This window comes from Schistocerca gregaria, chromosome X (genome assembly GCF_023897955.1).
Source record: "Schistocerca gregaria isolate iqSchGreg1 chromosome X, iqSchGreg1.2, whole genome shotgun sequence".
NCBI classification, from domain to species: Eukaryota; Metazoa; Arthropoda; class Insecta; order Orthoptera; family Acrididae; genus Schistocerca; species Schistocerca gregaria.
The window spans coordinates 92040372-92063634 of NC_064931.1; the positions used below are offsets into that span (position 1 = coordinate 92040372).

Here is a 23263-nt window from a genome sequence, read left to right on the forward strand (position 1 = left end):
GTTTTATTGAAAATTGATGCTTATCTAACATCTGAAGGGAAGGAAGCGGGGAGGATCTAACATTGCAGTAATGTTTAGGTAAGGCAGTCAATGTAACTACTCACTCAAGGCATCCCACAAGGTGTTAAAACATGTATGGCTGAGATTAAAATACGGAATTGTATCTTATATAGAACGCAGTTTCAAAACCAGTATCTCCATAATCCTTATTCCTTTCGAAATTATTTTACGTTTTCTGACAAGGCGTTTATTGGAGAACCTACGGTTTTTTTGTTCTCATTCAGCCTAGTAGCACCTAAACCACAAACGCTGTGGCCCTGTCTTCACATTACGATTGTTTAGTTTCACCCCATGATCCTTAAGGGCCGTATCTATTTTCCATCTTCTTGCACTCGAAATTCCGTTTCGACTATGCAGATTGAGATTACGATTCATCAACTGGAAATTATGCGGGCAAGTTACAGACCGAAACTTTATGATATTTACTTAATTCGCCTGCAGTATATGAATTGATCCAAATTTTAAAGAAATATGTATTGGTGTTAATCAGACTTTCTCCTACGCTGAAACAAAGCTAAAAATTTTGGGGAAGTGTTATTGTACAACATGTCATGTTAAAAGTAATGTGGCCATGGTATATCTTCATACAGGAGAAAGAAGTGACAGGCATCGCCGGAGAATAAATTTTGTATCAATTTATGGTATGTCGATTCAGAGCACTTCCGGCCGGAGTGGCCTTGCGGTTCTAGGCGCTACAGTCTGGAGCCGGGCGACCGCTACGGTCGCAGGTTCGAATCCTGCCTCGGGCATGGATGTGCGTGATGTCCTTAGGTTAGTTATGTTTAATTAGTTCTAAGTTCTAGGCGACTGATGACCTCAGAAGTTAAGTCGCATAGTGCTCAGAGCCATTTGAACCAATTTTTTCATAGCACTACAAAAAAGAACATCCGGCTGATATCAAATTGAATGTGAAAGGCAGCGACCGAGACCGTATATCACTACCAAGACTGAGGCTCACTTTTCCCCTTACACGTCAGAGGACTGGTTTGGTTCAAATGGCTCTAAGCACTATGGGACTTAACATCTGAGGTCATCAGTCCCATACACTTAGAACTACTTAAACCTGACTAAGCTAAGGTCAGCACACACATCCATGCCCGAGGCAGGATTAGAACCTGCGACCGTTGCAGCAGCGCTGTTCCGGATTGAAGCGCCTAGAACCGCTCGTCCACAGCGGCCGGTGGACTGGTTTGATGCAGTTCTCAGTGCGAGTCCCTTCATCTCTGTATAACTACTGCAGCCTGCCGCCGACGGAAGTTCTCCCCGCCTGTGTTTCACCTAATATACGAGGACGTGATGAAAACTAATGCTTTCGAATCTTTTATGTGAAAACTCTTCGAGCTTTTTGAATAAAACAGACGTTAACAACATCCTACATGTTTATTCTTCATGTCTACACATTTGCAGTGCTCTGCCGCTAGAGGGATTGTAACATGGCGGTATGTAATGCAGCTACACTGATGTGACAAAAGTCATGCATCGGGTCGGACCTCCCTTTTCCGGTCGTAGTGCAGCAACTCAACGCGGTACTGACTCAAAAAGTCGTTGTAAGACGCCTTCAGAAACACTGAGGAATGCTGCCTCTATACCTGCCCATAACTGCGGATGTTTTATCGGTATAGGATTTTGTGCAGGAACTGATCTCTATATTATGTTCCACAAATGTTCAATGGAATTCATTTCGGGCGATCTGGGTGGTCAAATCATTCGCTCGAATTGTCGAAAACGTTCTTCAAACCAAATGCAAAAAGTTGTGGCCTGGTGACACGTTTAGGAACATGAATCGGTGAAAATTGTCTCCAAGTAAGCTAATATAATAATGTCCACTCAATGATCGGTTCAGCTGGGCCAGAGGATCCAGTCAAAATGGCTCTGAGCACTATGGGACCTAACGTCTGAGGTCATCAGCCCCGTATAACTTAGAACTACTTAAACCTAACTAACCTATTATTTCACGCAGTGTTGCTTGTCTTTTAGTACTGACAACTCTACGCAAACGCCAGTGGTTGTGATCGTTATGTGAAGGCCATCGGCCACTGCGTTGTTCGTGGTGAGAGGTAATGCCTGCAATATGGTATTCTCGGCTCATTCTTGACACTGTGGATCTCGGAATATTGAATTCCCTAACGATTTACGGAATGGAATGTTCAACGCGTCCAACTCCAACTGACATTCCTCTTTCAAAGCGCCCATAATCACGTCGTACACATTCTCACGTGAATCAGCTGAGTGCAAATGATAGCTTCGCCAACGCACTGCCTTTTATATCTTGTGTACGCGACACCACCGCCATCTGTATTCGTGCATGTCGTTATCCCACGTCGGCCCCATCCGATTTTTATGTGTTTCCAGAACACAGAACACCTTCGAGGACTCCAATTTGAAAGCGATGAAGCGAGCAAGCACAGGTGAGGTTGTTGCTCTGTCAACAAAGACAAACATTCTATAGTGACGGTAACAACAAACTGGTCTCTCAGAAGGTGAAATGTGCTCGTCGCCAGGGTGACTATGTTGAGAAATAAGTATGCATAGAAGAAGAATAAAGATGTAGAATGTTAACAACGTTTGTTTTATTTAAAAAGCTGTAAGAGTTTTCGCACAAAAAATTACGAAGCATTACTTTTCAGCACGTGGCAACGGCCTTGTCGCAGTGACCACCGAAGTTAGGCGCTGTCGGGCGTGGCCGTCACTTTGATGGGTGACCATCCAGTCGTGATGCCAAGTGAGGAGCTGCTCGGCGGAATAGTAGCGGCTCCGGTCAAAGAAAACCATCATAACGACCGGGAGAGCGGTGTGCTGACCACACGCCTCTCCTATCCGCATCCTCAGCTTAGGGTGACACGGCGGTCGGATGGTCCCGATGGCCTGAAGACGGAGTGCTTTACTTTTCAGTACGCCGACCTAGATCTAGACGTCGTTATCAGTGTTGACTGTGGTAGACGAGAAAGTTTCACACTGCCATTAGCGTATTGTCAATGGACAATCAACTCAGCTGTTTTATTGATGGTATTTAATTTTCGTGATCCCAAAATTATATAATTTCATTTTTCTATCTGCTTGTGGCAGCCAAAGTAAACCGAAGTACTGAGTACATAAGGCTGTCCAAGAGGGAATCACATAAGAAATCAGTTGTGTGTACTTAACATGAAGGCCATTACGAACACCTGATTACTAGTGTGTTGGTCCACCTTTGGAACCCAGTACAGCATCGATTCTGCGTGGCACGGATTCGAAAAGCTCTCGTTAGGTATGTGGCAGCAGATGTTTACGCTCAGCTCATCCACTTACTGTAAATTATGGAGCAATGGTTCGCAGGCAAGTAACTGGCGCCAGACAGCGTCCCTGATGTGTTCGCCGGCCGGAGTGGCTGAGCGGTTCTAGGCGCTACAAAATGGAACTGCGCGACCGCTACAGTCGCAGGTTCGAATCCTGCCTCGGGCTTGGATGTGTGTGATGTTCTTAGGTTAGTTAGGTTTAAGTAGTTTTAAGTTCTAGGGGACTGATGACCTCAGAATTTAAGTACCATAGTGCTCAGTGCCATTTGAACCAGATGTGTTCCAAAGGGTTCATATTGGGCAAATGTGTTGGGGGAGACGTCAGCATGACTTCGCTATCACACTTCTCAAACCACTGGGACAGAGGATGCCATCGCCGTCGGGAACGACAGAATGCGTGAAGAGCTGTGTTGATTTGGGGGAGGAGACCAAACTGCGAGGTCAAAAAATGGTTCAAATGGCTCTGAGCACAATGTAACTTAACATCTCAGATCATCAGTCCCCTAGAACTTAGAACTACTTAAACCTAACTAACCTAAGGACATCACACACAGCCATGCCCGAGGCAGAATTCGAACCTGCGACCGTAGCGGTCGCGCGGTTCCAGACTGAAGCTCCTATAACCGCTCGGCCACCAGCGGCCAGGGAAATCACGGAAAACCTAAATCAGGATGGCCGGACTTGGGATTGAACCGTCGTCCTCACGAATGCGAGTCCGGTGTGGTAACCCCTGCGCCATCTCGCTCGGTGCGTGAAGGGAGTTAGGCTGTAACCAATAACGTTCACGACGTAGTCCATAGCTGCCACTGTGCCTTCAATTTCTACCACAGGTCCGATAGAAGCATAGATGGATGTCTGCCATAGCATAATACGGTCCCCACTGGCCTGTGTCCCTTCGCCTCGATGACAGCGTATCCGAAAACTACCCGACCTGGTGCAACGAGAAACGTTATTCATCCAACCAGACAACGCGTTTTCACTCTTGACTGAGTATGTCGTTCGGTCAACATGGAAACAAGTAGGAGCGGTCTACTGCGGAAATCCACATTCGACAACTGACGCTAAACAGTGTGGTTCAAATGGCTCTGAGCACTATGGTACTTCACATCTATGGTCATCAGTCCCCTAGAACTTAGAACTACTTAAACCTAACTAACTTAACGACATCACACAACACCCAGTCATCACGATGCAGAGAAAATCCCTGGCCCCGCCGGGAATCTAACCCGGGAAACAGTGTGGTCCGAAACATTGGTGACTGTACTAGCATTCTATTCCGTCGTCAAATCCGCCACAGGTTGCCGCCTGTCCTGCTTTACAGAGCAGCGATCCTTCGATCTCCAAGTTCTATGATGAGGCGTGGACGTCCAAATCCTTTTCGCTAACGTGGGGCTTCACTGTCGTTCAACCACTTTTCATAGATGTTGACGATAGCAGTATGCGATCATCCGGCCATATTCGCCGTTTCCGAGGTGTTCGTTCCCAGGCGCCACGCCTTCAAAATCTACTCTCATTTATATGACTTGATTGTTCGCAGCTCGTGGTCGTGCGGTAGCGTTCTCGCTCCCCGCGCCCGGGTTCCCGGGTTCGATTCCCAGCGGTGTCAGGGATTTTCTCTGCCTCGTGATGACTGGGTGTTGTGTGATGTCCTTAGGTTAGTTAGGTTTAAGTAGTTCAAAGTTCTAGGGGACTGATGACCATAGATGTTAAGTCCCATAGTTCTCAGAGACATTTGAACCATTTTTTTTTTGGTATCTGGCGGGCCGATTCAATTTGTGCACACAACGGCATTATTGGCTACCTTCAGTGCTAATTAACTCGGATGCGTAACAGATCGAAGACGGCGTTCAGGCTCGTGGTGGGCAGTTGTCATAATAGAATGAAATTTTAACTCTACAGCGGAGTGTGCGCTGATGTGAAACTTTCCTGGCAGATTAAAACTGCGTGCCGAACCGAGACTCGAACTCGGGACCTTTGCCTTCCGCGGGCAAGTGCTCTACCAACTGAGCTACCCAAGCACGACTCAGGCCCCGTCCTCACAGCCTTACTTCTGCCAGTACCTCGTCTCCTACCTTCGAAACATTACAGAAGATCTCCTGCAAACCTTGCAGAACTAGCACTACTGAAAGAAAGGATATTGCGGAGACATGGCTTAGCCACAGCCTGGGGGATGTTTCTAGAATGAAATTTTCACTCTACAGCGGAGTTTGTGCTGATATGAAACTTTCCTGGCAGATTAAAACTGTGTGCCGGACCGAGACTCGAACTCGGGACCTTTGCCTTTCGCGGGCAAGTTGGTAGAGCACTTGCCCAGGCAAAGGTCCCGAGTTCGAGTCTCGGTCCGGCACACAGTTTTAATCTGCCAGGAAAGATTCAGTTGTCATAATGTTTTGGCTGATCAGTGAAGAGTAAGCCAAGTTCCATGCCAGCCTAACTAAGAGATGAATTTGTATGATTTCTAAATCGAATTAAATACCACACATGAAACACTTCAATGAATTATCGAATAACAATATTTTAATGAAATACAGTTGAACGCCCCTCAGTTTCCATCCATGAAGGTGCTCTCTCTCTCTCTCTCTCTCTCTCTCATACACACACACACACACACACACACACACACACACACACACACACACACAAACACACAAACAAATGCGCGCGCGCGCCTCATCACCTTAACGTCGTGGATAAGGGGATAAAGGGGGACGGAGGGATGGAGTAATGTCGACTTCCGGTAACGCCGATAAATAGATTACGGGAGACGCGCTGAGCAAGGGTATGCGGCGGCCCTTGCAGACAGGAGCCAGTGTCATTCTGACGGCGCGTGTTGCGGGCAGTCAGCGGCCGGCGTGGCCGCGTTACGCAATGCGTGCCGGGCTATTCGCGTCTGTGTGTTCTATTAACGCTGCCGCCGCAGTCGCAGCCACACTGGTTGAGAGCTGTGTTGCCGACACGCACCTTCGTGGAAGGCCGCCAAGATCCCCGTGTCGTGATACCGCGGCCGTAATCGTGACGACAACTTCGAGCGACTATCGAGAGCTTTCACTTGTTCGGTGTTTGCAATGACTGCCATGCAAAACTGCTGCAGTTGGTGTAAAAGCGATGCACCATTGTCGCAGTAGAGCGAAATCGTAAAGCCTGCCAACAGGAGCGTCCGCAGCAATCTGTCCGGAGGGACGAGACTCTTAGACTGCCATTTTCTATATAATTGCGTTGGTCAGTTCCGATAAGGTGTCATACCATAAGAAATAAATTTTATATGTGACGCATAAAACGTATTACAACTCAGAGAACTGATGATCATTCATTCACTCCCAGAACTGTATGAGAATACTATAATGAATAAAAGCTACTCCAGATTCCCTCATGTTACTTGCGGACGCCCTAGACCACTAGATAACACCCAGACGTGCCGCTGTGAGCACATACGTTTTGCAATACAAAAAACTGAAACGTTTTAAGCCTGCCAGGCGAACTGAAACCATATCAACAAAATTTTGTGTCTCTTATGCTAGTGCATGTTCGATAAGAGAAACACCGATAAGCTCAATACACTATGCAGGAGGGAGACTATTTATTTACCATGCGGGAACTCCTGTCAGGAAATGCTAAGCCTTGGCACTTTGAGGCATCGAAGTTTGGGAACGATAGGGTCAAAGCTTCTTCGTTTCCTAATTAGCTATGCAACAAATTAGCCATCAGTGTAAAGTGGGCGCACGAATTGCACCTACGGAATGGGACTATGTTGGACACGACGGTAAACTGAAACTCGTTAGGTGGATTAAAACTGTGTGCCGAGACCCGAACCGCCTTTCCCGGGTAAGTGATCTGCAGAATGAGCTATGCAAGCACGGCTCGCGACAGGCCTTCACAGTTTTACTTTCGACAATACCTTCATACCTTCCAAAGTAGGGAGAGGGGGGGGGGGGGAGGAGGAGTCGTGAGCCATGCTTGGATGGCTCAGTCGCTAGAGCACTTGCGCACGAAAGGCAAAAGTTCCAGGTCAGAGTGGTCATCTGGCACACACTTTTAATCTGTCAAGAAGTTTCAAATCAGCAATGTGAAAATTCATTCCGGAGCAACACCGTAGACTGCGACTAAGTCACTTATCCACAATATTCTTTCTTCCAGGTGTGCTAGTCGCGTAATGTATGCAGGAGAATTTTGGTGAAATTTGGAAAGCAGTAGAAGAGGAACTAGTGAAAGTAAAGTTGTGAGGGCTGGCAGTGAGTCGTCCTTGGATAGGTCAGTCGGTAGAGCTCTTGCCCACGAAAGGTAAAGGTCCCAGGTTAGAGCCGCGTCCGGCACACAGATTTAATCTGACAGGAAGCGTCAAATCAGCGCACGCTAAGCTACAGAGTGAAACTTCATTATCAAGCAGAACCCATATACATAAATTCATGATTTGGACGCTGAGTGGCGTACAACGTAGAGAACATTTCGATTATGGTAATGCTTCGATGTATCACGTCTTGTTAAGAAATTCAATTAAAGCGTCACATCGTGCAACGAATTACTGTTCATGCTGTAAAACAGCCGCCGGCCGCTGTGGCCGAGCGGTTCTAGGCGCTTCAGTCCGGTTTAAGTAGTTCTAAGTCTAGGGGACTGATGACCTCAGATGTTAAGTCCCATACTGCTTAGAGCCATTTGAACCTTCTTTGCTGCTAACTTGATTAGCGATACACTTTGCAGACAGCGTTCACATATACTGTCGGATGTACCAGCAAAATTTTATCATTGTACGACACATACGCAGGATACATGATGTCGTCAACGTTTGAGCGGTGTGAAAACTATATTGCAGATCGTAATTCTCAAGAGATACCGTTGAAATTTGTATACAAATATATGTTAAACATATGTAAAGTATATGACATGTGCGCATGCAGGCAAAGGCGCGGCTAAAAAGCTCTTTCTAAACCCCTAGATAGATTTCAACCAAACTTGGTACACATATCTACATCAACATCTACATGGATACTCTGCAAATCACATTCAAGTGCCTGGCAGAAGGTTCATCCAACCACCTTCACAATTCCCTATTATTCCAATCTCGAATAGCGCGCGGAAAGAATGAACACCTATATCTTTCTGTACGAGCTCTCATTTCCCGTATATTATCGTGGTGATCGTTCCTCCCTATGTAGGTCTTTGTCAACCAAATATTTTCGCATTCAGAGGAGAAAGTTGGTGATTGGAAATTACTTACTGTGTGGAAAAAATCTGTTGGGGAGGGGATGAAATAAGAACCAGTAACTTTCTAGTGGGGTGGGGGTGATAACGTGGAGAGAGAAGAGGGGAGGAAGAAATAGACAGACAGAGGGAGGGGGAAGGAGGAGATAGATACAGGTGTGGGTGTGGAGGGGATGGACAGAGAGATAGGAAGGGAGACATGGACAGAGAGAGGGAAAAGGGTGAGATGGACAGACAAAGGAAAGAGGAGGAGATGGACAGAGAGAGGGGCGAGGAGAATACAGACTGTGAGAGACGGGAGGCGGAGATGGCGGAGGAGGTGGGTAGAGAGATAGGGGAAGAAGAAATGGACAGAGAAATGGTAGTGGTGATTGACAGAGAGAGGAGTGAGTAGGCGGTGGACAGAGGGGGAAGGTGCAGATGGACAGAGAGAGGGGCAGAGGAAGATGGACAGAGGCAGGGGAGAAGAAGATAGAGAGAGAGTGGGCGTGAACGTCCAGGGGGAGGAGGATATGGACTAATGAAGTTGGAATAAATACACATTCGGGCAACAACCGGTACTCAGCTATTTATCTATAAAATTAGAATGATGTGTTGAGGATATACACTCCTGGAAATGGAAAAAAGAACACATTGACAACGGTGTGTCAGACCCACCATACTTGCTCCGGACACTGCGAGAGGGCTGTACAAGCAATGATCACACGCACGGCACAGCGAACACACCAGGAACCGCGGTGTTGGCCGTCGAATGGCGCTAGCTGCGCAGCATTTGTGCACCGCCGCCGTCAGTGTCAGCCAGTTTGCCGTGGCATACGGAGCTCCATCGCAGTCTTTAACACTGGTAGCATGCCGCGACAGCGTGGACGTGAACCGTATGTGCAGTTGACGGACTTTGAGCGAGGGCGTATAGTGGGCATGCGGGAGGCCGGGTGGACGTACCGCCGAATTGCTCAACACGTGGGGCGTGAGGTCTCCACAGTACATCGATGTTGTCGCCAGTGGTCGGCGGAAGGTGCACGTGCCCGTCGACCTGGGACCGGACCGCAGCGACGCACGGATGCACGCCAAGACCGTAGGATCCTACGCAGTGCCGTAGGGGACCGCACCGCCACTTCCCAGCAAATTAGGGACACTGTTGCTCCTGGGGTATCGGCGAGGACCATTCGCAACCGTCTCCATGAAGCTGGGCTACGGTCCCGCACACCGTTAGGCCGTCTTCCGCTCACGCCCCAACATCGTGCATCCCGCCTCCAGTGGTGTCGCGACAGGCGTGAATGGAGGGACGAATGGCGACGTGTTGTCTTCAGCGATGAGAGTCGCTTCTGCCTTGGTGCCAATGATGGTCGTATGCGTGTTTGGCGCCGTGCAGGTGAGCGCCACAATCAGGACTGCATACGACCGAGGCACACAGGGCCAACACCCGGCATCATGGTGTGGGGAGCGGTCTCCTACACTGGCCGTACACCTCTGGTGATCGTCGAGGGGACACTGAATAGTGCACGGTACATCCAAACCGTCATCGAACCAACGTTCTACCATTCCTAGACCGGCAAGGGAACTTGCTGTTCCAACAGGACAATGCACGTCCACATGTATCCCGTGCCACCCAACCTTGCTCTAGAAGGTGTAAGTCAACTACCCTGGCCAGCAAGATCTCCGGATCTGTCCCCCATTGAGCATGTTTGGGACTGGATGAAGCGTCGTCTCACGCGGTCTGCACGTCCAGCACGAACGCTGGTCCAACTGAGGCGCCAGGTGGAAATGGCATGGCAAGCCGTTCCACAGGACTACATCCAGCATCTCTATGATCGTCTCCATGGGAGAATAGCAGCCTGCATTGCTGCGAAAGGTGGATATACACTGTACTAGTGCCGACATTGTGCATGCTCTGTTGCCTGTGTCTATGTGCCTGTGGTTCTGTCAGTGTGATCATGTGATGTATCTGACCCCAGGAATGTGTCAATAAAGTTTCCCCTTCCTGGGACAATGAATTCACGGTGTTCTTATTTCAATTTCCAGGAGTGTATGAATATTTTAGTAAAGAATCATAATAACACTCTAAAAATTAGACTGGCAGACTTTTTTACGCTAAAGAGTTGGGCTTATAAAATAAATTGCAAAAGTGACCGTCTGTAGAAAACGTAGACAGAAAAGGTTTATTTTTCTAAATCCGATGTCCTACAATGTCAATGGAAAGCTCTTATCAGAAAAAGACAGGTTATTGGGATATTCGATACGGCCACCAAGCATGAATGACTTAGCGCTGGCCAGCCGCTGTGGCCGAGCAGTTCTAGGTGCTTCAGTCCGGAAACGCGCAGCTGCAACGGTCGCAGGTTCGAATGCTGCCTCGGGCATGGATTTGTTTGATGTCCTTAGGTTAGTTAGGTTTAAGTAGTTCTAAGTTTAGGGGACTGATGACCTCAGATGTTAAGTCCCATAGTGCTCAGAGCCATTTTTTAGTAACATGGTAATGAGAATATAGGGCAAAATGGAGCGCACCGTCAAAACAGCCCGCAGTAAGATGACTTTAAGAAAAATGACAACTTTGGTAACATGCTGTCTATAATAACACACCGACGACAGGTAGCAAAGAGGCGTGTAGGTGGTGGAGACGTGATATGAGTGGTTGTTTATCGTTTTAATTGACAAGGATCAGACGTAAACCTGAGCTTTCAATTTCCTCTGCCAATTTCTTAGTGATTTCCTAATACACTCCTGGAAATTGAAATAAGAACACCGTGAATTCATTGTCCCAGGAAGGGGAAACTTTATTGACACATTCCTGGGGTCAGATACATCACATGATCACACTGACAGAACCACAGGCACATAGACACAGGCAACAGAGCATGCACAATGTCGGCACTAGTACAGTGTATATCCACCTTTCGCAGCAATGCAGGCTGCTATTCTCCCATGGAGACGATCGTAGAGATGCTGGATGTAGTCCTGTGGAACGGCTTGCCATGCCATTTCCACCTGGCGTCTCAGTTGGACCAGCGTTCGTGCTGGACGTGCAGACCGCGTGAGACGACGCTTCATCCAGTCCCAAACATGCTCAATGGGGGACAGATCCGGAGATCTTGCTGGCCAGGGTAGTTGACTTACACCTTCTAGAGTACGTTGGGTGGCACGGGATACATGCGGACGTGCATTGCCTGTTGGAACAGCAAGTTCCCTTGCCGGTCTAGGAATGGTAGAACGATGGGTTCGATGACGGTTTGGATGTACCGTGCACTATTCAGTGTCCCCTTGACGATCACCAGAGGTGTACGGCCAGTGTAGGAGATCGCTCCCCACAACATGATGCCGGGTGTTGGCCCTGTGTGCCTCGGTCGTATGCAGTCCTGATTGTGGCGCTCACCTGCACGGCGCCAAACACGCATACGACCATCATTGGCACCAAGGCAGAAGCGACCCTCATCGCTGAAGACGACACGTCTCCATTCGTCCCTCCATTCACGCCTGTCGCGACACCACTGGAGGCAGGCTGCACGATGTTGGGGCGTGAGCGGAAGACGGCCTAACGGTGTGCGGGACCGTAGCCCAGCTTCATGGAGACGGTTGCGAATGGTCCTCGCCGATACCCCAGGAGCAACAGTGTCCCTAATTTGCTGGGAAGTGGCGGTGCGGTCCCCTACGGCAGTGCGTAGGATCCTACGGTCTTGGCGTGCATCCATGCGTCGCTGCGGTCCGGTCCCAGGTCGACGGGCACGTGCACCTTCCGCCGACCACTGGCGACAACATCGATGTACTGTGGAGACCTCACGCCCCACGTGTTGAGCAATTCGGCAGTACGTCTACCCGGCCTCTCGCATGCCCACTATATGCCCTCGCTCAAAGTCCGTCAACTGCACATACGGTTCACGTCCACGCTGTCGCGGCATGCTACCAGTGTTAAAAACTGCGATGGAGCTCCGTATGCCACGGCAAACTAGCTGACACTGACGGCGGCGGTGCACAAATGCTGCGCAGCTAGCGCCATTCGACGGCCAACACCGCGGTTCCTGGTGTGTCCGCTGTGCCGTGCGTGTGATCATTGCTTGTACAGCCCTCTCGCAGTGTCCGGAGCAAGTATGGTGGGTCTGACACACCGGTGTCAATGTGTTCTTTTTTCCATTTCCAGGAGTGTATTTCTTTGAGTCTTTTGAAAGTATTACAGCTTTGTTTGTATACTGTCACTGATCGAATTTTTCTTACAAAATATGACTCTTAACAGATTAAAAGTGAAATAATTTTTTGAAGTTAATAAGAAATGTTTATGTGAACTGAAATAAGGTATTTATAGAATGTACTGATGAGTATAATTTTCCGGGTGTAGTAGACTTCAAATGACTTATTTCATTCTGATTTATAAGTAGCAGCCAACATAAACAGAAATGATTCCTTTCAGCAAAAAACTTGAAAGCAGTAATCAGTGGTGAACTCGAGAAGTATTCTTTGTTTCATTTATTTGTTTATTTATTATTTGTTTATTTTCGCGGGGAAACATAATTGCATAAATCACTGTCATATCGTACAAAATATCAGCCAAACATTAGCACATTTTTCTACTGTACGTCATGAATTTTACGAATTCGAAGAAATGTAAAATTCTAGTCCTCGACTAGTTTTAAAGTTACTTTGTGAAGTCAGAAAAAAATGGCTCTGAGCACTGTGGGACTTAACTGCTGTGGTCATCAGTCCCCTAGAACTTAAGAACTTATAACTACTTAAACCTAACTAACCTAAGGACAGCACATACATCCATTCCCGAGGCAGGATTCGAATCTGTGACCGTAGCGGTCGCGCGGTTCCAGACTGTATCGCCTAGAACCGCTCGGCCACTCCGGCCGGCTGCGAAGATAGATGGTAGTGAAATAATCATATGTATTTGTGTGTGTGAAACTATAGGGAGCGAAAACACAACATATTACCATGCCTAATACGGTGTTGGAAACCTGTTGCCATTCAAAATACACTCCTGGAAATGGAAAAAAGAACACATTGACACCGGTGTGTCAGACCCACCATACTTGCTCCGGACACTGCGAGAGGGCTGTACAAGCAATGATCACACGCACGGCACAGCGGACACACCAGGAACCGCGGTGTTGGCCGTCGAATGGCGCTAGCTGCGCAGCATTTGTGCACTGCCGCCGTCAGTGTCAGCCAGTTTGCCGTGGCATACGGAGCTCCATCGCAGTCTTTAACACTGGTAGCATGCCGCGACAGCGTGGACGTGAACCGTATGTGCAGTTGACGGACTTTGAGCGAGGGCTTATAGTGGGCATGCGGGAGGCCAGGTGGACGTACCGCCGAACTGCTCAACACGTGGGGCGTGAGGTCTCCACAGTACATCGATGTTGTCGCCAGTGGTCGGCGGAAGGTGCACGTGCCCGTCGACCTGGGACCGGACCGCAGCGACGCACGGATGCACGCCAAGACCGTAGGATCCTACGCAGTGCCGTAGGGGACCGCACCGCCACTTCCCAGCAAATTAGGGACACTGTTGCTCCTGGGGTATCGGCGAGGACCATTCGCAACCGTCTCCCGCACACCGTTAGGCCGTCTTCCGCTCACGCCCCAACATCGTGCATCCCGCCTCCAGTGGTGTCGCGACAGGCGTGAATGGAGGGACGAATGGCGACGTGTTGTCTTCAGCGATGAGAGTCGCTTCTGCCTTGGTGCCAATGATGGTCGTATGCGTGTTTGGCGCCGTGCAGGTGAGCGCCACAATCAGGACTGCATACGACCGAGGCACACAGGGCCAACACCCAGCATCATGGTGTGGGGGGCGATCTCCTACACTGGCCGTACACCTCTGGTGATCGTCGAGGGGACACTGAATAGTGCACGGTACATCCAAACCGTCATCGAACCAACGTTCTACCATTCCTAGACCGGCAAGGGAACTTGCTGTTCCAACAGGACAATGCACGTCCACATGTATCCCGTGCCACCCAACGTGCTCTAGAAGGTGTAAGTCAACTACCCTGGCCAGCAAGATCTCCGGATCTGTCCCCAATTGAGCATGTTTGGGACTGGATGAGGCGTCGTCTCACGCGGTCTGCACGTCCAGCACGAACGCTGGTCCAACTGAGGCGCCAGGTGGAAATGGCATGGCAAGCCGTTCCACAGGACTACATCCAGCATCTCTACGATCGTCTCCATGGGAGAATAGCAGCCTGCATTGCTGCGAAAGGTGGATATACACTGTACTAGTGCCGACATTGTGCATTCTCTGTTGCCTGTGTCTATGTGCCTGTGGTTATGTCAGTGTGATCATGTGATGTATCTGACCCCAGGAATGTGTCAATAAAGTTTCCCCTTCCTGGGACAATGAATTCACGGTGTTCTTATTTCATTTTCCAGGAGTGTAGCTTGCAGTCGTTTCGGACTCCGTAAATACAAGCCCTGTATGGTTTCCAAAGGAATCGTATGTCATTGAAGGGGCTAAACTGCTTAGATCATCGGTCCCTGGACTTACACACTACTTAAACTAACTTATGCTAAGAACAACACACACACCCATGTCCGAGGGAGGACTCGAGCCTCCGGCGAAAGGGGCCGTGCAGTCCGTGACATGGCGCCTCAAACCGCACGGCCACTCCGCGCGGCCATATATATATCATTCTTCCAGCAAAATAGTGGCAAGTTCAGCTAATGGTGATGGGGGTGGATAGCGATCAGGCCCCCTTCTCTCCAAATTAGACCACAAAGGCTCAATAATGTTGTGGTATTATAACACTGGTTGCCAGAGGTGCGCCAATTCATCCTCGTTCTTACAAAAAACGTCCTGAACAAAAATTGTCGTGTGGCATGGGCCTGATCAGCCAAACTGGTCACATAATTCTTGTCCGTAACCATGGCCCATGGAACACGATGATATGATTGACCAAATCACCGCCGAGCCCCGCCATATTTCACTCCACGGATATAACAGTTAAGTCCCATAAGATTTCACACACATTTGAACTTTTATTTTATTTTATTTTTTATTTTTGTGTGGTTTTGGAATCCCTACTCGCCCTGCAGTTTCCAGCTTATGGAGCTCCCTTCGTGTTGTTAAAGTGCTGACAGGGTTCGCGACTGCGACATTCCGTTTTACAGTAACTTCCACACCTGTCACCCTCTTATTATACGTCTCTATCTTCTTCAATGACCGTCTGTCATAACCACTCAACTCACATTTTGGTCCGCGTTGTGACTTAGCGGACGATGTTTTTCCGCTTTCCCTATGTGCTGCATAAACTTTGATAAGGTGCCTCTTGAAAAACCAAACTGTGTCAAGCAGGACAGAACTAAGCTGTATGCGAACATTACACATTTGTTCTTCGTACTCATCCGCATTAACTTTCATTTTTCACATTCTGAGCTAGCTATATCTAAAGTAAGCCAGTTTGAAATTAAAACTATTTCAGTCCGCAGCTCGTGGTCGTGCGGTAGCGATCTCGCTTCCCAAGCCCGGGTTCCCGGGTTCGATTCCCGGCGGGATCAGGGATTTTCTCTGCCTCGTGATGACTGGGTGTTGTGTGATGCCCTTAGGTTAGTTAGGTTTCAGTAGTTCTAAGTTCTAGGGGCCTGATGACCATAGACGTTAAGTCCCATAGTGTTCAGAGCCATTTTTTTAAAAAAACTGTTTCTTCTCATGTATCGGGGCTATTCGGAAAATGAGGTCCGATCGGGTGCGAAATGGAAACCACAGTGAAAATCCAATGAAGCTTTGCACAGTTGTATTGGGCAGTGTCACCAGTGTTCCTATCGACCGCGTCGCGTCGCTTTTTTCAGCTCTGAGTGCACAGTGAGTATGTAAAGATGCATAGAAAATAGTGTCTCTCGCCTGATGAGAGATTTCACCTGATATTATGTAGCCTACATAACATAACTGTCAAGCGTTTCCTTCTTTATTGACAATTCTCGGACTGATCGGATTCTTACGGCGGCTATTCCACTATTTTCCACCCTCACGTACGCAGGGGCTCCTGCACGGGGTTCGCTACGTGTGCCAGCTCAGTCTTGATAAATGCACTTTCTTCGTGTTTCCTAAACACACTGTTAGGTCGATCGAATTGGCCTTTAACAATTTCACACAGTACACACATCAACTGACTCAAACACAGCTGTCGCCGCTCACTACAGTACTTCATCTCACCTTCTGTTATCAGATACAAATAGCGGGTATGCCATTTGACGTACATCCTTCGTGTTAACGGTGTTACCACTACTTTTTATCCAACCCATGTATGTCAGCAACTGATCCCATAATGCAGCTGCCCTTTGCATTCTATTTAACTGTTTGTAATTTTTTTCTCAAATTCGAAATAGTTCTGTGATATGGTGAAATAATAAAATTATTCCAACACACAGACACTTGAAGCCACCATATTGTGACACATAAAAGTCACTATATTGTGACGCATAAAACGTAAATACGTACCAAAATGAACAAAAGCTATCAAATTTAATTTCTTTACAGTTTTATACAAAAAACTGTGTTTTTGTATGTTTCAGAACTATTTGAAAACGGCAGATTGTCGAAACGAGACTCGTCATACGTAAATAACGAGCCAATAAAATCAGAGTCCAACAGGAAATGGAGAAATGTGTAATATGTCATTCACACTGAAACTGTCTAGGAATACCTACTTAACCTATACGAGAATTTAGCTATCTAGTGGTTATTCTCATCAGTACATTCTATAAATAAGTTAATATAGCTGACAAAGATATTTTTTATTTACTTCAAATACGGTAAGATATTCATATTTCGTGAGACAAACAGAATCAGCTGAAGTCAATTACTTTACTTCATCGTCGCAGTAGTTGCAAATTTTAACTGTGTACGCAGTAGATGAGATAACTAACACACGTCAGCGTAATGTGAAAGCTCAAGACCCGGAGTTAGCCGATTCCAATCCTGATGGTAGACGACAATTTAGTCACCAGTCTTTGAACGGTAGGTGCTGACAAAATGTCTAGAACACTAGAACACCTATAAATATTTTATAAAATCCAGATTTAAGATGAGAAACATCGTCAACTGTTTTTTCGCCGTAGCTCCATTTTCAGTTCGTTTTAAACGCCGCCTAATTTCCACACTTTCGGTATCTGCGGGTTCAACGGTCTCACTGTCGTTTTACATCCAGTGCTGTCTGTTAAATTAAACTCTGAAACTTCCTGGTAGATTAAAACTGTGTGCCGGACCGAGACTCGAACTCGGGACCTTTGCCTTTCGCGGGAAAGTGCTCTACCAAATGAGCTACCCAAGCACGACTCACGCCCCGTCCTCGCAGCTTTACTTCTGCCAGTACCTCGTCTCCTACCTTCCAAACTTAACAGAAGTTCTCCTGCGAACCTTGCAGAACTAGCACTCCTGAACGAAGTAAAGCTGCGAGGACGGGGCGTGAGTCGTGCTTGGGTAGCTCAATTGGTAGAGCACTTGCCGGCGAAAGGCAAAGGTTCCGAGTTCGAGTCTCGGTCCGGCACACAGTTTTAATCTTCCAGGAAGTTTCATATCAGCGCACACTCCGATGCAGAGTGAAAATCTCATTCTGGAAATTAAACTCTGTCTGACAGACACAAAAAGGAGCTCAATGAAACCTGAAAGAGCTTTTACCTTTAACGTAGTCGAAATTATTAGAACATAATCTAAAAATGCAAATACTGCCGCAGATACTTACGTATGGCGAGGATGGCTGTGAGCTTGACAGCCATCTGTGGTGGTTCACACTCATATACGAACGCCTCCACGACGTACTGAGCGAAACTGAGGCAGATGATGGCCATCTGCGATGGTTTCAGCACGAGCGTTGATACCCAAGAGAACAGGAATGCTGGGATGGGCCCAAACGCATCCATGAAGTACGCGTATTCTGCCCCAGAGCTGGTGTTCATGGTACCCAGCTCAGCGTAGGCAAGCGCACCTGCCACAAACAACACAACATCTCGCTTATAATTCGAACAGCACACAGCATAAAGCATTTCTCGTATTTAAATTGAGTGGAAGTGCTCTATAAGGAAACTAGTTGACATGACAACCTGTTCTATGAAGTAGTTAGTGCTTACACTGATAGGAGGGTTATTCATTTAATTTTCCTATTAAGCTCTGTCATTTGTATAATTTTCGCTCACTTGCTGACACTTACGTTCGATTCGTCATTTCTCATGCGCTGGATAGTAAATTCAAACTGAACACTCTCAGGAAATAAATAAATAAATAAAATATCTAAGAAAACCTATCTATCGCTTGCGTCTTGATCGCTCATTGTGCGCGGAGTTGGCGTGGTTAAATCGGATTTGGCATGTTAATGTGAAGAGGTGGCCGGATGCCCTTTATGCTGCCACCCCTCCCCCCCTCCCCCCCCCCCCCCCCCAGGACGGAATCAGAGTACCCCATCTGTCTGCGTCTAGTGTAAATCATGGAAAAGTGCGGATGTGTGTCAAATGTCTGTGAGTCATGTAACTGAGGCGGGACGAGGGGCCAGCCCGATATTCACCTAGAGCGATGTGGAAAACCGCCTAAAAACCACAGCCAGGCAGGCCGGCACACCGACCCTCGTTAATCCGGCAGGCGGATTCGGTCTGAGGCCGGCGCACCTACCCGAGTCCAGGAAGCAGCGCATTAGCGCTCTCGCCTAACCTGGCGGGTAAAATATCTAAGAAGACCGTTGTGTTGTTTTTGACGATATGGAGTGAATGAACAACATTATGGCACCCAATCATGCTACAGTAAAAAATGCTTGTTTGATTGGGAGGTAGATTGCTGAATTAGGCCTAAAGAAAATGAATCAAAAAACATTACGTCAAAAATAACATTTTTTAGCTTTCATCTGTGTTCTTTTTATCATGACTATCGAATTTTATTAATGTCTGAAGTGGCACGTCTCTAAGGAAAGGAGAAAACAAGGCATGGTGTCAGGCGGACGTCAGAAACGGTGCCAGCGAGAAGCTGCTGAGGGAGTTGCGGTGCTGTAATGGCTACGCGAGGGCAACACCCTCGGGCACCTAGGTGACTTGAAGACGCCGGCATACAGCCAGAATGTTACCTTCGGAAGAGACAGGGAAAACATCTCTATAGGAGAAACTTGCACAAAAATCCCTCAAAAACCACTATACAAACGGCCTGTGCCGGGGGCCAAGACAGTTATTACCAGGAAGCAGTAGGAGCAGTACAACATCCGAGTCGTCGGGACAGGTCACTGCAGAGCGGAACATTGACTTTGAGATCTTAAACCAGAGACAATTCTATACACACTACAAGGAGGAGAACTGAGTTTCCGATAAGTATCCACCAACAGTTATTATCTTGTGTTCCTGCTTGTTGGTAAAGAACAAGGTCTTTAGTGTTTGTCTCTAGTAGTAGCAACAGGTATTAGCTGATATCTTCTGTGTGCCAGAATACAAAGAGGAAATAGCGCTGCTTCACACTTGTCTTTTACTGTCGGTACGAGCTGCAAGCAGAGTGCTCAAATCTTATAGCGAAAGTTGAAACGCAGGAACTGGAGTTGCTGCAAAGGACTGCCATATAGGTTGGGCGTATTCATTTACACACATCAAAAAAAGTTTTGCATCACCTCGGTTTCGAGAGTCCTGGAACCTGTACAGAAAATTGGAGTAGATATCAACATAAACATCATTTCCGCCCTTTCTATTGCTCATGAAAACCACTCGTTGCATGTTATACCACCACACAGCCAGACCTTCAGAGGTGGTGATTAAGATTGCTGTACACACAGGTACCTCTAATACCCAGTATCACGTCCTCTTGCATTGATGCATGCCTGTATTCGTCATGGTATACTACCCACTCCTCAATGGCGTTTGGGCGTAGATTCCTCAGAGTTGTTGGTGGGTCACGTCGTCGATAAACAGGCCTTTTACATCTATCCCAGGAATGTTCGATAGTGTTCATGCCTGGAGAACATGCTGGCTACTCTAGTCGAGCGATGTCGTTATCCTGAAGGAAGTCATTCACAAGATGTGCACGACAGGGGCGCGAATGGTCGTCCATGAAGATGAGTGCTTCGCCAATATGCTTCCGATATGGTCGGAGGATGGCATTCACGTTTCGTACAGCCGTTACAGTATCTTCCATGCGCTTCAGTCCGCAACCGCGAGACCGCTACGGTCGCAGGTTCGAATCTTGCCTCGGGCATGGATGTGCGTGAACCTAAATAATCTAAGAACATCACACACATCCATGCCCGAGGCAGGATTCCAACCTGCGACCGTAGCAGTCGTGTGGTTCCGGACTTAAGTGCCTAGAACCGCTCGGCCACCGCGGCCGGCCGTCAAACTTCATTATTAACTGTTTACATCCTTATTCACTTCCTAAGAAGCCAAAAACTTCTCCTCTCTGTTCCAAAATCACATGTAAATGTAAATGGCGTGTGACTAGGGTCTCCCGTCGGGTAGACCGTTCGCCGGGTGCAAGTCTTTCGCCACTTCGGCGACTTGCGCGTCGATGGAGATGAAATGATGATGATGAAGACTACACAACACCCAGTCCCTGAGTGGAGAAAATCTCCGACCCAGCCGGGAATCAAACCCGGGCCCTTAGGATTGACATTCTGTCACGCTTCCCACCTTCCCACTTTTTTTTAAACTTCATTTTGTTCGCTTTCGTTCTTTGCATCTGCTCAGGGCGGAAGTCGTAAGACATCCGTTTAAGTTAGTTGTTGATCAGTTAACTCAGTTTTTTTATTACAGAGGGCTGCTAACCCTTTGACCGAACACGCTGAGCTACCGTGACGGCTGATCACCTGTGCTAAGCATCGAAGGAATCTGTCTGCTTCTCACTGCGTTAAAGGTACCTTAGTAGACCTCAGTCCACATTTTCGTCAACGTTTATTGCTTCACACTCGTCCAAACCTACTGACAGGATCTGTGCCGGGACGCGATGTATCATTGCAGACCTCTCTTCTAATGCGGCACATATAGTAAATAAACAGAATGCTACGCAGTAGTGTGTCAAGATCAACTGTAAATTTCCTTCAAAATTTTCTGTCCCCGAAGGACAGAACCGTAATTACCTGAGAGTCTCACTGAGTGGAAAACTACAAGACGAACGGTGTAGAATGAGCTGGGTAGGAACCAGGAGTCTCTGCACAAAGGTCTGAATGTCTCAAAAATAGAACTTCGTCTCGCTAATTACCTAAGGCGGCAAGCGTAGAGACGGAGCAACATGTATTCGTTGTTTCGCAGTTGGAATGAGTAACGTGTGCGACGTTTAGCTCAGCCAGTGGCCTCGGTGGGGGCAGGTCACGATGTTGATGCGGGTTCCACTGTTTAGTGCGCCGTTCAAATTAGGGTCACGGGAGCCGCCATTGATGCTACCAGTTGTACGAGCTGCTCTATCAACAAACAATTTTTCCCGTGTTTGGAAGAGCGGGTAAAACGCAGCTAGCGACGTACCGCTCGATAGGAGTTGGTCTGTTCAAATTCTGGTGGCGGTAGAAAATTTTAGCAACAATGACATGTAGGAGAGGTTGTTACTGTTCACCAAACTGTGCATTAATAAGCTGAACTAAATCTCAGACCTCTCCAAAATGGATGAAATAGCGAAGGTATTTGTCGTCATTGATGACGAACCTTCCGTTATACTTCACGTAGATATCTGCACGATGCAGTTACTGATCAGACATCTCGCAGAGGATGGGGAAAGTCACTGGTCAAACACTTACTCTAAAAAACCTCTAAGAACACTGTGTAGTATGCCCCAGGTGTCCACAAGCTTAGCCATGAACACAAAAACTCACTCAGTGAGATAAAAAACAGAAAACCAGCCACAGAATAACCACCCTCAGGATTCAAACTAATTTTCCTGAAAATGACGCATAACTACTGCCTTAAATTTCATTTATATAAAATCGTAAAGAAATTGAACTGAATTTGAAGATGAAGTCATGAAACAAGGATGCATTTTCTTTCTTCTTATATAGGCATGTAAAAGAAACATCTGATTCTATAATAACGACCGTAACTGCGCACACCAGGAACCAGAAGATAAAGGCTTACCCAACAATGCTTTGTTAGCTGTGGACCATAGCTCTTCCTCGAGCTATAACTTACACTCATTCTTCTCGTACTGGTTCACAATGAGCCTCGTTTGTTTCTTGGTCTATTCAGAACTATTTTTGGAAATGTCACGTTCCTGGGTGTCTTAATTTGTGGTCCCCAATTCTTGAAGATCCCGTTCAACATCAGGATCAGCAACAGAATTTGTTTCTTTCCTCCACAAAATACGCAGATGTCTGCTTGGGTAGCGTATTTGGACTCATTTATTACTTATTTACCTATTGTTTATTATTATCCATTATTTATATTTATTTAATATTTAATTAATGATTCCAGAGAATCAGTTCTCCATTTGCGCATGGTGCATGCCACCTTTACCACGTCCAAGTACAGTTCGTTCATCAATCTGTCTTATCGGGTTTATGAACTTCTTTCAGTGTTTTCTTTCCTTGACTTCTAAATTCTCTTCCAGACGGTAACTACACATTTCCAGGCACTCTGCTGTGTCAGACTGACTGCACGATAGTGTCTCAGTTTCTCGGTAGGCATGGATCATATGTAGTACACCATTTCAATCCTCACAATCATAGATCTCAATGTTTATTTCTCAGCGATGTTCCGTTTTATCGGCGATCATAGGTTCTTCAACTTTTCTACCCACCGTACTGTACCTCATTTACATCTAACTCGACTGGCGCTGGCAAGATTTTAGCTATGCACTTCGTTTGCGC

General features: G+C 47.2%; 1 protein-coding gene across 4 annotated transcripts in view; it reads right to left on the reverse strand.

The window, feature by feature from the left end:
- Window positions 1-23263, reverse strand: part of LOC126298679 (b(0,+)-type amino acid transporter 1) — a 634347-nt gene that overhangs the window by 192624 nt on the left and 418460 nt on the right. For all 4 annotated transcript variants that reach the window (XM_049990114.1, XM_049990113.1, XM_049990115.1 and 1 more), the window contains exon 4: window positions 18197-18439. In XM_049990114.1, coding sequence (XP_049846071.1) covers window positions 18197-18439 — 243 coding nt within the window. The remainder of the gene's footprint in view (window positions 1-18196; window positions 18440-23263) is intronic.